General features: G+C 36.6%; 1 protein-coding gene across 7 annotated transcripts in view; it reads left to right on the top strand.

Annotated features, from left to right (window-relative positions):
* The first annotated feature begins 2,085 nt into the window (after positions 1–2,085).
* The window catches only part of TDRD9 (tudor domain containing 9), a 62,226-nt gene continuing 50,764 nt past the window's right edge, over positions 2,086–13,547 (top strand). The window contains exons 1-5 of one of the 7 annotated variants that reach the window (XM_026849766.1): positions 2,086–2,236; positions 2,489–2,595; positions 9,059–9,156; positions 9,582–9,803; positions 12,134–12,256. In XM_026849766.1, the coding sequence (XP_026705567.1) occupies positions 9,130–9,156; positions 9,582–9,803; positions 12,134–12,256 (372 nt within the window). In that variant the 5' untranslated portion in view covers positions 2,086–2,236; positions 2,489–2,595; positions 9,059–9,129. Of the gene's footprint in view, positions 2,237–2,421; positions 2,596–6,985; positions 7,141–9,058; positions 9,157–9,581; positions 9,804–10,671; positions 10,691–12,133; positions 12,257–13,547 lie in introns of those variants that run through there. The other 6 variants (XM_026849768.1, XM_026849771.1, XR_003398514.1 and 3 more) reach the window with 6 other exon arrangements.

The raw sequence follows: 13,547 nt of genomic DNA, 5'->3' as shown, positions 1-13,547 counted from the left end.
AAACAGTGGTAATTCTCTTCCAAAAAGAGGCATGCTGCGTACTACCTTCTTGCCTGGATAGAAAGCCTCTGGCTGGCTGCTGCTTGTCAGGCTCAAACTTCCCATGTCGGTTACTTCTGAAAGTATTTTCCAAAATAGATAGGTCTTGAGATGTGTACACCTTCATAGGTAGCTGATGTGTTACGTTTTACAGATGCTAGGACATATCAAAAGTTACTTGTTGAGTGATGCTACTGATTGATCCTGTTCTCGGTGCTTTATAATTTTGTCTGCCTTTGTCCACTTAGGGTGGACATAATGTCATATGTCTGTAGGTTCAGCCACAGAAATCTGACCAATTCTGAGGATGAAACATGCCGTTGATTTGGATGAGATCAAACTCTCACCTTCTTTTTTAAATTATAAGGAAGGAAGGAAGGAAGGAAAAACGGAACATCTGAACTTCCCTGCATTCCCTTAAATTGATGACTTTAAATTTTTAGGAGTTGTGTTAAGAGTCACAAAAGTGCTTTTTACTGCCTCTTCATTTCATAGAATTCTGAATATCTTTCATATATGCAGCTGAAAAGTTGCTCTTTGCTAATGTTATAATGTATTTGGGGGATCAGAAGACATGGAGGAGACTAAAAGTAGGTGAGTGCTAAGGCTCAATCTAGAAAGCCTGAGAAATATATGCTATAACAGGACAGGGGTACTGAAATTGGATTTTCACTGTGTCAGAGGGAATAGAAATGGGGAAGAGATAGCTGGTGTATTGGACGGACACATGCTTCATAAGTAGAATCCAGAAAATCCCATTATTACTATTGTCCTTTCCTAGCCTAGAATGGATTTGAGTTTTCTGAATCTTGTAATTCCTCTGCTGTAAGCAAATGTTTGTTGAAACAGTCATTAGAAAAATGTTCCATCCCTTTCTGTTTGTCCAGATACATATAGGATGATACCTCCTACTCCTGGCTTTATTAATGGTTACTTGGCAGGATTGTATTGTTCTGATGACTTAGGAGAGCACCAGGGGGCTTCATAAGGATTTTTTTTCCCCATTTTGATTTTAAAGATAACATTATTGTGTAAGCTTTTAATTTTACTAAAGCTTCAAAGTTCAGCATAAAAACATTGAAAAATGGTATCATGAAGGTTGTTCATTTCGTATGCCCATATGCAGTTTTCCAATTGCATATGATTTTCCCCAAGACTGTAGCCTGATTCAGTGCGTCGAGTGAGCAATGTTCATTCTTAATGACTGGCTATTAAATATTTTCTTTATTCATTGTGTAGCCTGAGGTTTATTTTCTGCATGCTGTTTTCTGAACACAGAAAACCTAATTTCTGAAGGAAATTATCCACATAACCAAACAAAATAAAATGAATGTACTCTCAAAAATCACCAAGGTCGTCCTGTCTTTGTTTTCCTGGAGCTGTGCAAAGGTGAAACGCACATATATACTTCTGTGAGCCCATTTTGAAATGCCTAGTACTCCATCTCCAGGAGCATTTAATTGAATATATCTGGTATTACTTAAAACTGTTTCTTAGCTAGCTTCAGCTACTCCTTAAATACGGATGCTTTTGCATGGTCTTTACAGCAAATGATGAACACAGCCCTACCTTTCTCACCCTTTAGCCTCTACCCCACAGTGGAAGTGTTTTGTTGAAGTGATTTGCTTGCTATTGCTCAGGGCTTTGACATTCGAATAGTGCTTGCTCCTCCATAACAGCATTTCCTTAGTCAGATGGCTTTTTTTCATGTGGAGGGCTGAAGGACAGCTTGTATTTACTGCATAACCAGTTTTTTCTTGTCAGAATTAGTGTCTTCAGTTCACTTTGTGAGGCTGCAGTCTTATGGAAATGAAAAATAATTGGTTATGTCACTAAAATCTGTATAGTATGTGCATATAGTGCTGCCAAATTGAGATTGTGTGGCCAAGCTTAATTATGTTATCTTCAACTAGTGAGTGCTTGACTTTGATACCTTCATCGTGACTGTTAATTTCCGCACCACCCTCCTTCCCCTCCTGGCCATCGTCATCTCTTGGGTCAAAGACCTAAGTTTTTTCCTTAAAGCAGTCAGATGAGTCTATTTACTCTTGTCTGCTTCACCTGTCTCCAGGGAAGCATGCAAGGATTAAATGTATTTTCTTAATTGTATTGTGTCAAGAATTTGTGAAACAAAGCTATCATATTTCATCTTTGTTCAGAAGAAATTATAGATTTTTTTTAGGAGAGAAATATCTAGGTATTTAAAACTTAAAGGATGTTATTTTGGGAGCTCAGTCTTTTGGAATCTAAACAGAAATATTTAATGTGGCATTTTCCTTCAGCTAGTATCTAACTGCAGAGATGAAATTTATTTCTGAAGTTTGTTCATTGAAGTAGTTCCTGCATGACATGGAGACTCTGAACTTACTGTATAATGCTGTTATTCCCAGAGATATCCATGACTTAGATTAGGAAGCATTTATTAATTTGTCATTTCTTTGCTCTTCAGGCTGTCTATCATTGAGAGTGCTGGAACTGAATATGCTGAAAAATACAGACAAGCAGAGGCACAAGAGCTAGATGAGGTTGGAAATGATCGGCTTGTCTATAAACCAGGTAAAAAAAAAAAAAAAAAGTTGGTTCCTATTATAAACTCAGATACACCTGTCCTTTTCCTCCCTGTGGTCTTTCCTCCTGTCTTCTTCCTTAAACAAAACTATGAAACCTTACTCGGTATTGTTTAATGCTGTATGTGCATTTGTTTGTTTTGTATCAGGCATGGTATTATTTTCTGGAAACCACAGTGTATAATGCTGTTACATAGATATATGTGCATGTATCTGGCTTATTGTATTGATAAATATTAATATATGATTGAAATATATCTGCAAGGAAAAGATGCCACTCCTTGGCTTCATGTCTTTATTTTGTTTTCCCATTTTCTATCCATGTTATTTCTGTGTATAATTGATTGTTGCTTTGACCTGCCTTTAGAGAGAAATCTGATGGCATTTCTTTCCTAGGAGCTCTGGTAAAAGCAGTATGAGGCTGACTCACTTGTCAGGACAGCTCAGCTTCAAACTCTTACTGTGCCTCTTTAATTTCCAAATTTGTTAATGTAGCTGATTTCCCAAGAAAAGGACACTTATATGTTTTGTCTGTTCTGTGTGTCATTCACTGTAAAACTTTTTGTATCCTTTTGCTGATATACCAAAATTGGACAAATTGAGAAATTGTCTAGAAATTACTATCCTTCAGTGCTTCTGCAAATTATATGACATCTGGAATTTAGGTGATGAAACTGCCTGGTCTCATCAGCTGGGAGGTAATAGGTGCAGTTGGCCTGTTCAGCATGTGCAGTGCATCTGACCATCTGTGCTAATCACAAAATACTATCTCTTGTTCACTTGACATTACATAAAATTTGGGGGAGAGGATGAGGTTTTGAAAAGTGAAAATGGGAAAAGGTGAAAAGAGACTTGAAGCAGCTTTGAATGTTGTAGTTCAGTAATGCGGTGTTCCCTAGTTTTTCCTGTGGTTTACTGCAAAGGAAGGACAGCAACAAGTTGACTAAGCTAAGTTCCTCAGATGTTTCTTTAAAGGTATAGTGGCATTAATTCAAGGAAGTATTGTAGATCATTTAATGTCCTTCAGCTGTTAAATCAGCATTCTGCCTAAGGTAGGTTAGCAACTTAATCTAGCAGCACTGGTGGCCTGCTTAATTTTGAATTGAGCTGATGCCAGCAATGTTCCTCCTGTAAAAGAAACAGGGTTGTAAGGCTTTTTAGGAAATAACTTCTGCACAGTCATCCCAGTACTTTTATAAGTACCTGTTTTCTCTTGGTCTACCCTAAAGTGTTTGTCTTTGAAATTTATATTTCTGATATTTATTTCTGTCTTTTAGTCATAACTTACTTAAACAGCATCTAGTTAGCAAACAACACTAAAAAATTACTAAAATACTAGCATATACATGCTCTCTTGTTATTAATGTATTAGATGTTTTCCTCTGTCCTTGTTTTCTCTCCTTTTCTTACTCTTTGTCTGTGTCATGGCCTGGAGTCTCAGCTGCTTCCGGAGCTGCTCCATGCAGCGTTGGTGCCTCCCTCCTACGGTCAGTGCTCTGCTCCCGTCTGTGTGTGATCCAGTGGGGGACTCTCACCAGACTGGGTAGTGATGGACTGGAAGATTCCTGCAGCATTCTGAGAATGAGCTGCAAAATCCCACCTGGATGTGGAATAACACAAAAATTTCAGAAAATCCTAGTTCTTATTGCTAGCAACTTTGACTTAACAGACAGGTTCAGGAATATTGTGTTAGGATACTATAATAAAGCAGCTCAGTGAGTGAGCATGATATTTGTAATGTTAAATTTATGGATTATAAATGTGTTGTTGTTAATGAGACTGCTATTTTCTAGGAGTATTATGTTCATTATACAGATTTCAAGAGCTCCAAGACCCGTTTGTAACTACCAGCTATACCAATCTAGAAGTGCATTTTTTTATTTAAGAATATGAAAATTGTCATTTACAATCAAGGATTTATCTAGACCAGACCATACCACTCTAGCTGTGTTGAGTACAAATGTAGTCAAGAAATAAGCTGAACAGCATGGAAATGAGAAACTGATTTGCCCTTAAGGTTTCAGCGTTGGTACCCCTTCTGTTGCTTCTTTCTTGCTGAATTGCTATTCTTACTGTAGATGGTATCTTCTGTACAAATTGACAGCCTATTAAATCTTACAGTGTTACTGAAACTGTTGTGTTTGCTTGTGCTTTGTTGTTTTATGGAGTTCTGTTGAGTTTAAATTTTGTGCTTTCCAATTTCTTTGAAAGCACATATGCTTTTATTCTGAGAGGACAAATAGAAGTGCCTATCTGCTTCTGTGTCAGGAAAACAGATAGTCAGGGAACTGCATTTAGAGTTCTGGCTTCTGTGGAACATGGTAGAAATGATACTGCTGTGAAAAGGAAGTTGAAGGGATTAAGTAAAAGCAGAAGAAAATAAGTTGTCAGAACTGTTAGCCAAAACAAGTAGAACATTAGCAGTTCTTATTGCCTGGCCCATTCAGCTAGTTTTGCAGTTGGTACTGGGTGTTTCAGAGACAGACTTACGCACACCTTTGATACAGCAGGGTCACAGGATGTGCACAGGGAAACCTTCCAGAGCTACGTGTGTGACACTTGCCTATTTTAAGTATCTGGAGGAGTGTGTGTGTATTCTAAACTGTATGCATTAAGAGTTTTAAGAAAGCTTCTAAAATCCTTAAAAAATTCTCTTTTAAAGGTTGCCTGTATAATTATTTTCATGCAGCTTTGTGAGTGGCAGGTTTCTTTCCTCTTCTGTTTTCATTTTTACACCATTAAATGGATCTCTTCTGGGGATCTTCTGCATCCCAGGTGAAGTAATTGCTTGCAGAGAAGCAGCAATTTAACCATTGTTTCTGACATAAGTTATAGAGTTCCTTAAATGTTTTGGATTCAGAACAGGTTCATGTCAGGAAAATTAATCATAGAACAGATCTTTACCCCAAAACCTTTTGTATTCAAAATATGCAGAAGTTGGAGAGGATTGCCATGGACAACAAAAGTCTCAGGAGGAGAGACTATGTGATATTTTCTTAGGGATTTTAATGTTACCTGGGGGTGTCCTTCAGCAGCCAGCACTTCAAGATGCAGAAAACTGTTAGCCTGCTTTCCCCAGTCTGGAAGGATAATTGCTTTGCCCAGGCTCTGGATTAAGCTCTTCAAGGCTCAGTCAGCAACAACTTGATGTACATTGCATTATGACTGAAGTAGGCTGACTTACTGTTAAGTCCTAATGCTTTGTGGCTCAGTGTAGAAGTGTAGTTGTTTCCTGTGGCTTTCCTTTCTTATGAGGTTGCTTGCTAGCAGTAATGACTTTGTGTGTTTGTAGCTCGACAGAATTATCTCCTTTATGTAGTAAGCATCTCCTTTCAGTCACCTAACCAGTACTTTCAAGTTTGGGTTTTTTTTTTTTAATGCATCTCATTTTAATTTGCTTAGTGAAGGGTACCAGGATTCAGCTGTACATCTCTCCTCCCAGAACTGGTGAACACAAAAATCTTATCTTGTATAAAAGGATCTCTTCAAAATAACTTCAGAAAACAGGAACTAGAAGGAATACATCTGCTATATGGGCTGGAATAAGTGATATATTGGAAAATCGCTCCTTCCATGGGCAGTAGACTTGTTTTAGTCATGGCAGTCAACATGTCTCTACAGAACTTTAATAATAATTGAAAAGGAGGTGATCAGGCAACTTAATTTTTCCTATAACTGAGTTTTCAGTTTGGTTTTGCACTGACTGAATAGGGAAATTAATATTAGTTATTCTGGATTGCCATTAATACTTTTTATACACAGAAATATTTTGCTTGGCATAAACTGGCACGGTGGGCACTTGCATGCTTTTTTCAGTTTGGAAGTGTGCATGCGTTGCGTTTGTTGTCCTAATCTTAGTAATGTTTTCCATAAAGTATATGCAATTGAAAGTGAAACTTAGTTCCTTTTTTGCTGAGGTCTGTAGTCCTATAGGTCCTTGAATCTGTAGATGCCTCTGTATTTGCAGAAGTGATCTGTTTTTCCTAAAGAGTAATGAGTAGAACAGCCTTGGAATGTTGTAGGGGGTTTATGTTCAAGTATTTCTATTCTGCAGTGAGTCTTTATTTCTCAGAATACTTTTTTTTTTAAAAAAAAAAAAAAAAAAAAGTAGGGGGTGAAAGTTTAAGGTCTTGTAAGATGGTTACTCATGTTCCCAACCCCAGTTCTGTTTTTTCAGTAGTTATTATACTGCATTTCAGAAAAAGTTTGTATCCACAGTTTCTTTTCATGGCTGCTTGGGTAGCATCAGTATACGTCTGGTTTCCATTGTACTCTGAGGCCCAAAACTACTGTCTGCTCTAGACAGAAGTCTTACAGTTGTCATGGTATTAGTTCCCCAGGCAAACTCAGTAATGTTTCTTTCAGTTTAAGCACAGGGTACATGTCTTGAAGAGAAAAAACCAAACCATAGAGTCTTCAGTACTTGCAGCATTTACTACATGGTTATATGGCTGCCAGTTCTCAGACTCGGCACACTGAATGACCATTTACTTTTGGGATAATTTTTTTTCCAAACTTACATGCTTAGGAGAAGGTAGATATTGCTGTCCTAGAGCTGTCAGAAAAAGCAATATAAAAAAAAGTTACATTTTATCTATTGAAAAAAGTGAGATACACAGAATTGATTAAATTGATTTGGTTATTTAGTAGGTACAAGAATTATTTGTTTCTGGTTTGTAACTTAATTGAATTTTAGGTTAATCATTTATTAATACACTGGGTTTTTACTGAGTTAGAGAAGCTTATGTGAATCTTACTATTTAAATTTCTTTGTCTCTCCATTTTTTCATAAGCACTGTTACAGAATTGCTGCTGTCACCTGTTGTATACTTTTGAAAAATTTTTCAAAATTGAAGTTGTTACATGGAAAACCTGATAGAGGTGGTAAGGCTGTGTTGCTTTAGCAGGAATATGCTGACACTGGGATCTTTTCCCTAGCAGCCTCAGATTTCTTCCAGCATTGGTCAAATCTTGCAGAATTACTGATGTCTCAATAGGGGCATGTTTGTGCCAGAGGGAAGCCAGTCAACCTTTGTACAGCCTTGCAGTGACAGAACACTCATATGAATTTTCCTGGGGAATTTATTTAGAAACTTGACCAAAAGTATTTTAAAGAGGATAGTTAGTATTTTCAAGGGGTGCTGCTATTAAATTCTGTTTCCTATGTGTTTAGTAGTTCTAAGTACGTCACTGTGCAGTGTGTGTACTATAACTGTGACATTACACAGAATCTAGGGGAAGAACCTTCCTTGCTGGAGAGGGTGGGAGAACTCTGGGGTTTAGTCCTCTATGAAACTGTCGTAATGAACTGTCCAACTTTGGGGGGTTTGTTTTAATGTGGGAATAACCTATTTTGTATTCCATGACACTTAAAAACAATTTGGTGGGTTGGAGCATATTCAGGTATGGTACAGAGACAAAAGAAGTTGTTCTACTTGCTTTTGCTTCACTGCTGTGTGAGATTCTTAGCTTCCTTTCTTTGGAAAGGTTACTATAACTGTGCAGTCAGGTACTTAGGCTATAGACTTTATTTTACAGTAAATATTACCTTTGTAAAAAGAATACTAGATTTCTTTCCCACTACTCTGTGTATTTCCTAGAGAAATAACAAAACCCCCCAAAGTCTAAGTTTTTATTATCTGTATGCAAATACATATATTTCACCATAATACCTGGTGAAATCCATTTGAAATAGAAAGCATTTCTGCTTTTAGCCAAATTGTTTAATTGTAACTTGCAAAATTGTTGCATGCCAAAGCCTTGTCCTCGTTTTCCCATTCTACACCTGCCTCCACAGCTGTCTCCTTGCTCTTTTGTTCTTCATGGTTGAACTGACAGCAAGCAGCTGAGCAGAAACTCATGGTAGCACTGTAAGACTTTTTTTGTCCTGTATTACGCCGTGATAATGACCTGCCAAGAGACTGCAGAATGTGGTACCACATTGAAGGGTCATCATGACCAGATGATGATTCTTACCAGACTTGGTTTAACTGGTCTTCCTATTAAATTATGGGTTATTTTGTATTGTGGATCCAATAGGCTTTAAGGGAAGCAACCTACAGGTACATCAATAAGGCATTTTTTCAGTATTATCAAAAAAGTTCTTGGGAATACAGTTATAGTTGGCAGTTGTAATGCAAACTGCAAAAATACTGGTTTTCTAATTAAGAGAAAAGCATATAGACTTATAGAATTCTATACATCTTTGACATTGACAGTGACATACACAGAAGCATTGTTCTGCAGAGCTGCTGCCTATAAAACAGCAGTTGCATAAACACAGAAAATCTCTTCAATCTACTAATATTAAAAATTATTAATTCAATTTATAATAAAAAGTCTGTGATTCAAATTTGATAGAAGTTAGGTTTTCAAATACTGTTATCATATTCTTTGCTGGCCTTTCCCTTTCTCTATTGAAATAACTTACTCTTGGTTATTTTTATGCTTAGATACTTCATTGTCTCAGTGTGAATCAAGTGATTGGACTTCTATACCGAAAACTGATCATAAATATGCAGATATGCCTGTAGCCAAACACAGGGAAGAGGTAATTTCATTGTATTTTCTTCACTGTAGAATAAAGCTGGAAATAATGTTTTGGTTTGGTTTGGGTTTTTTTCCAGAAGGAAACTTCTGTTTCTTGTTTTAACCATTGTACAAAACCTTTGTTTGTTGTACAAAAACAGTGTATAAAAGTTCCTAGAGGAAGAAACATTGATTGCTTTTATACTTTCTGTTTATAGGTATTTATGTAAAATATATCAGCAAGTGCATGCCCATGTATTTTTCTGTGATCTTCTAATGTGTTTTAGGAGTCCAGTTATCTACAGATGCCCAGAAGATGATAGAAAATACGGCAGTGTTTTATAGAGATCTAATACGTGGCCTGGAAGCTACTGATATTTCAAATCTGTTTGAAATGTCTTTTGAGTTGTTTGTAGACTTACAAGTTTTCTTGAAAAATTGTTTCAGATAGTGTCTCTGATAGAAAGCAATTCAGTTGTGATTGTACAAGGAGCAACTGGAAGTGGTAAGAGCACACAGATTCCACAATATATTTTGGATTATTGCATTCAGCGATCTATCTACTGCAAGATTGCTGTTACCCAGCCTCGGAAAATTGGTGCCAGCAGCATTGCCAGGTGGATTAGCAAGGAACGATCGGTGACACTAGGAGGATTTGTAGGATACCAGGTATGAGAAAATTTAAAATTGTATTTAAAAATACATTTTTAAAGTACTGTATCTTCTTTCTTGATTACTTTTAAACATATCTAACATACTGATAAAATATTAGAGAATCTGCTTTTAAAGTGGAATTGCAGGTTTCTAGCTATCCCTGTGTTAAACTTTCATAATTAAATGGTTAAGCTTTTAAAGTTGAACAACTATAAATGCTAGCAAGACTCCAACAGAAATATTTGTCTACATTCTGATTATTGGACACATCTATATTATTAGACACTGAAATTGTTGCAGGAGAGCTGTATTGTCATTTTTCCTTTAAATGCCTTAACATACTTGATTTGTTTGACTTTTTTGACACAGCTGACAGGTAAATGTAGTACTTTCATACATTTATATTTGTTTCAGATCGTTTCATGAACATACTGTCATTTCTTCTTAATGTAAAAAAACTTGAATTAGTTTTTCTTCTTAAATCTACCTCCTCCCTTCGTTTTGTCCAACTCAGCTTCAAACTCAGTTCTATCTCCCATTTATAAACTTGATGCTGCTTTCATTTTGTGACACAGATACTGGTGCTGCAAGCAGCAATTTGTCAGTAACCACAAGAAACCGCTGTGATCATTATTTCACTGGTAGTTTGACAAAGCTGTCTCTGGACTAGCTTATCTGGGTCCTAAGGCCGCTGGGTTCATCCTGGTGGTGGTAGGATGTTCAGAGAGAGATTTTTGCTTCTGGAGTCCTTTGCTGGGAGGAATACCTGTTGGTTTCTTCTTCATTCTTGTTGTTTCTTCCTTTCTTTCTTCCACTCAGGGTTATGTGTATATATGCTTTCTAACATGCATTTACAGCTTTCTTTTTCTTTATTGGTCTGCAGCTCCAGGTTACTTCCAAAGGTACAACATATGGTGCTGTTTATGTATTGTAGATGTTTTCTCTTTGTTACCCATAAAACCACTTTTTTCCAGTTCCAGGTCTAAGAGGTTTTTCTCTTTAACTGACCATTGCAGAGTTATTTATAGCATGGGGTCTACAGTGCCAAGCTTCTGCCTCATTTCACATCTGCTTTCTTCTATGCCACATCCTAATTCTCCACTTCCCAAGGTCTCTGCTACTGTACAAGGCCTTTGTATTTCTACACAACATTAAATTGTTGTCACAATGAGACCAAGTAAAGTGAAGGTGAAAGCAGGTTAAGAAAAGTTCGAAGAGCAGGCCTGACATGCCGTAGTCCTGAGGCCTTGCAAACTCAGTACAAAGCTTATGGCCTGTTTGTAGCTATATCAGTACCATATTACAGGGCTGTGCAGATAGATTAGCTTCATTTTCCTGTTAAAAGAATCTTTGTCATCCCTACTGAATGCCGTTCTTTAAGTATCAAAATTTTTTTTGTTCTCTATCTATAACAAATACTGCAGTAAAGAAAAAAAAATTTTTTTTACATAACTCTGAAGTTTGAGGTGAACACTCTCTAGATAATTCCACAAAGATTATGATCTGACAGTATTTCAGATTTTAACTAAGCCAATATTAATAACCTCCAGTTATCATTTTCTAGAATTTCTGTGGGTTGTGTATGTTGGGTTTTTTTCAAAGCACTTTCTACATAAAGTCTTTCATATGATTTGATACCTTGAATTAATTTGTCATAAAATTGCTAAACTGTTTTATTAGGCTTAATAAGTCTTAAAAATATAAAATGGTGGTGTGCTTTCAAACAGTCTTCAGGACAGTATAAGTAGGTGTGCCGTGCTTGTTTTACAAGCACTTGTATGAGCTGAGCAGAAATGGAAGTAGCACAGGTGATGATAGACTCGTCTGCTCTAAACTGTTGTAAAAGCTGAAAGTAAAAAGGTGGTCATGGCTCTGCCTGACTGGGTAAGTAGCACCCCGAGATCGCTAAAGGTACAGAAGTATTTTAGAAATCAAAAATCCACTTCTTAACGTTGGATTGTAGAACTTTCTCCTCACGAATAAGTTGCCTGGTCTTGGTGATACATTATACCTCTTTCCTTTTCTTTATCCTGTCCAGTGAGCAAACTATATTTTGGCAAAATCTTGCTCTGTATATTGGTGGAAAGATCCATGTATGTACCTTTAAAAGCCTTTCTAGAATTCTTCTCAGGCTAGAGCCCCCAGCAAGGAATTTTGATCCTTTACTTTATAAACTTCAGGGTTTTAAAGTATTTTTTAATTTATCCTACAGAAAATGTTTACAGTTAACTGGTTCTGGGCTTTAAGAACACATTTGTACAGAGTTTCATTTTGGAGTTCTTTCAGCTGCATGTTCCTGTAAATACATTACCTGTTCTTGTCTGCATTATTTTTTTCACTGTTAGGTCAGTTTAAAGAACGTTTCGACAAAGGATACAAGGTTGCTGTACATGACAACTGGAGTTCTTCTTGAGAAAATAGTTAGTGACAAAAGCCTAGCTGAATTCACACACATTTTCATTGATGAAGTAAGTTGGTGAAAATAAGTTTAAATTTCATATTAAAAAACCCTTATTCTCTTTCTCCCGTACCATGCCAGTGAAAGAAAATGCAGACCAGTTTTTATAAAGATGCTTTGTGTAAGTTGTCTAGCTCTTCTTGAAATGGGCTTGTCTCTGATCTTTTGAGCAACAAAGTTTAGAACTGAGGAGAGGAGTTTTGAGAGTGCTTAGCTTGTGATTTGAGTGCCTTGAAATGTTTTCTGTGATCCACTGTGTGGATTTCAGAAATGTGTCGGCTAGGCCTACTAGGAAGGGGCAGCTAGTTATTTACTCACTTGGTTATTACTGCCTTTAGAAAGAGTCTTTACTCTTCAGGGATGTTCTGAAGAATAAAACAGCTCTCTGAAGGTTCTCTGTCTCACTGGATTTTCAGTCCACTCATTATTCATTATTATTGTTATTCACTAAAAAGCTAAAGAAAATATACTTGTAGGTTTTTTGTAGTTTGTATATTTTTACATGTGTTCATGTTTATTTTCTGTGGTAAGCAGTATTTGACTGTTTTAAGAGTCAGGTGTGAAATCGTTCTTTCACAAACCATATAAATCACATGTAAGATGGAGGACTTAAATCTTGGGATGTAGTGACATAGAAGAGGATTTACAGGGTTTTTTTTTGGTGGGGTTTTTTAATGCTTTTTTTGGTTTTATTCTGTTATGATAGTGTAGCTGAGAGTGACTTTGATTCTTGGATACTTGAGAAGCAGGGAGATAGTACTTGGTATACCGTTAACACTTACAGTAATAATGAAGGCTGTCATGAGTACACTTGAAATGGCACTTTGAAAACCTGGAAGAGATTGAACAAATTGTTACGCCTTTCTGTGAAGAAACACTAGGACTTTGTTCAAACGGACAGAAGAACCAAAAAACCCCGAATTCCAAAGAATTGTACTAGTTATCTTCATGGGAAATATTTGAGATCACTCTCGTATATTAGCAGAGTCTTGCAAACCTTAGCATTTTTAAGCCAAACATAAGGAAATGCAGATTAGATAATATGATGCAAAAGTTTAACAATAGAAGATGCATACATAAGAGAAGTGTTACATTGTTCCTTTAGTTTTAAAAATTACTAATTAGATAGGAAAATTAATGAGTGAAGTTTTCTGGCCCCTTATGCAGGAGAACAGAATTATGCAGGGATTTTTCACCTTGTTTGCTTGGTGCTATAATTTGAACTGATGGTACCAGCTTGTACCACTTCTTCCAGCAGCTTCTAGCTTTCAAGAGTGTATGTGTGTTTTGCTTCCCCAGCT

Source organism: Athene cunicularia (assembly GCF_003259725.1).
Source record: "Athene cunicularia isolate RWA chromosome 5 unlocalized genomic scaffold, athCun1 chr5_part1, whole genome shotgun sequence".
In the NCBI taxonomy this organism is placed as follows: domain Eukaryota; kingdom Metazoa; phylum Chordata; class Aves; order Strigiformes; family Strigidae; genus Athene; species Athene cunicularia.
The sequence above is the reverse complement of the archived record's forward strand: the minus strand, read 5'-3'. Positions and strand labels throughout refer to the sequence as shown.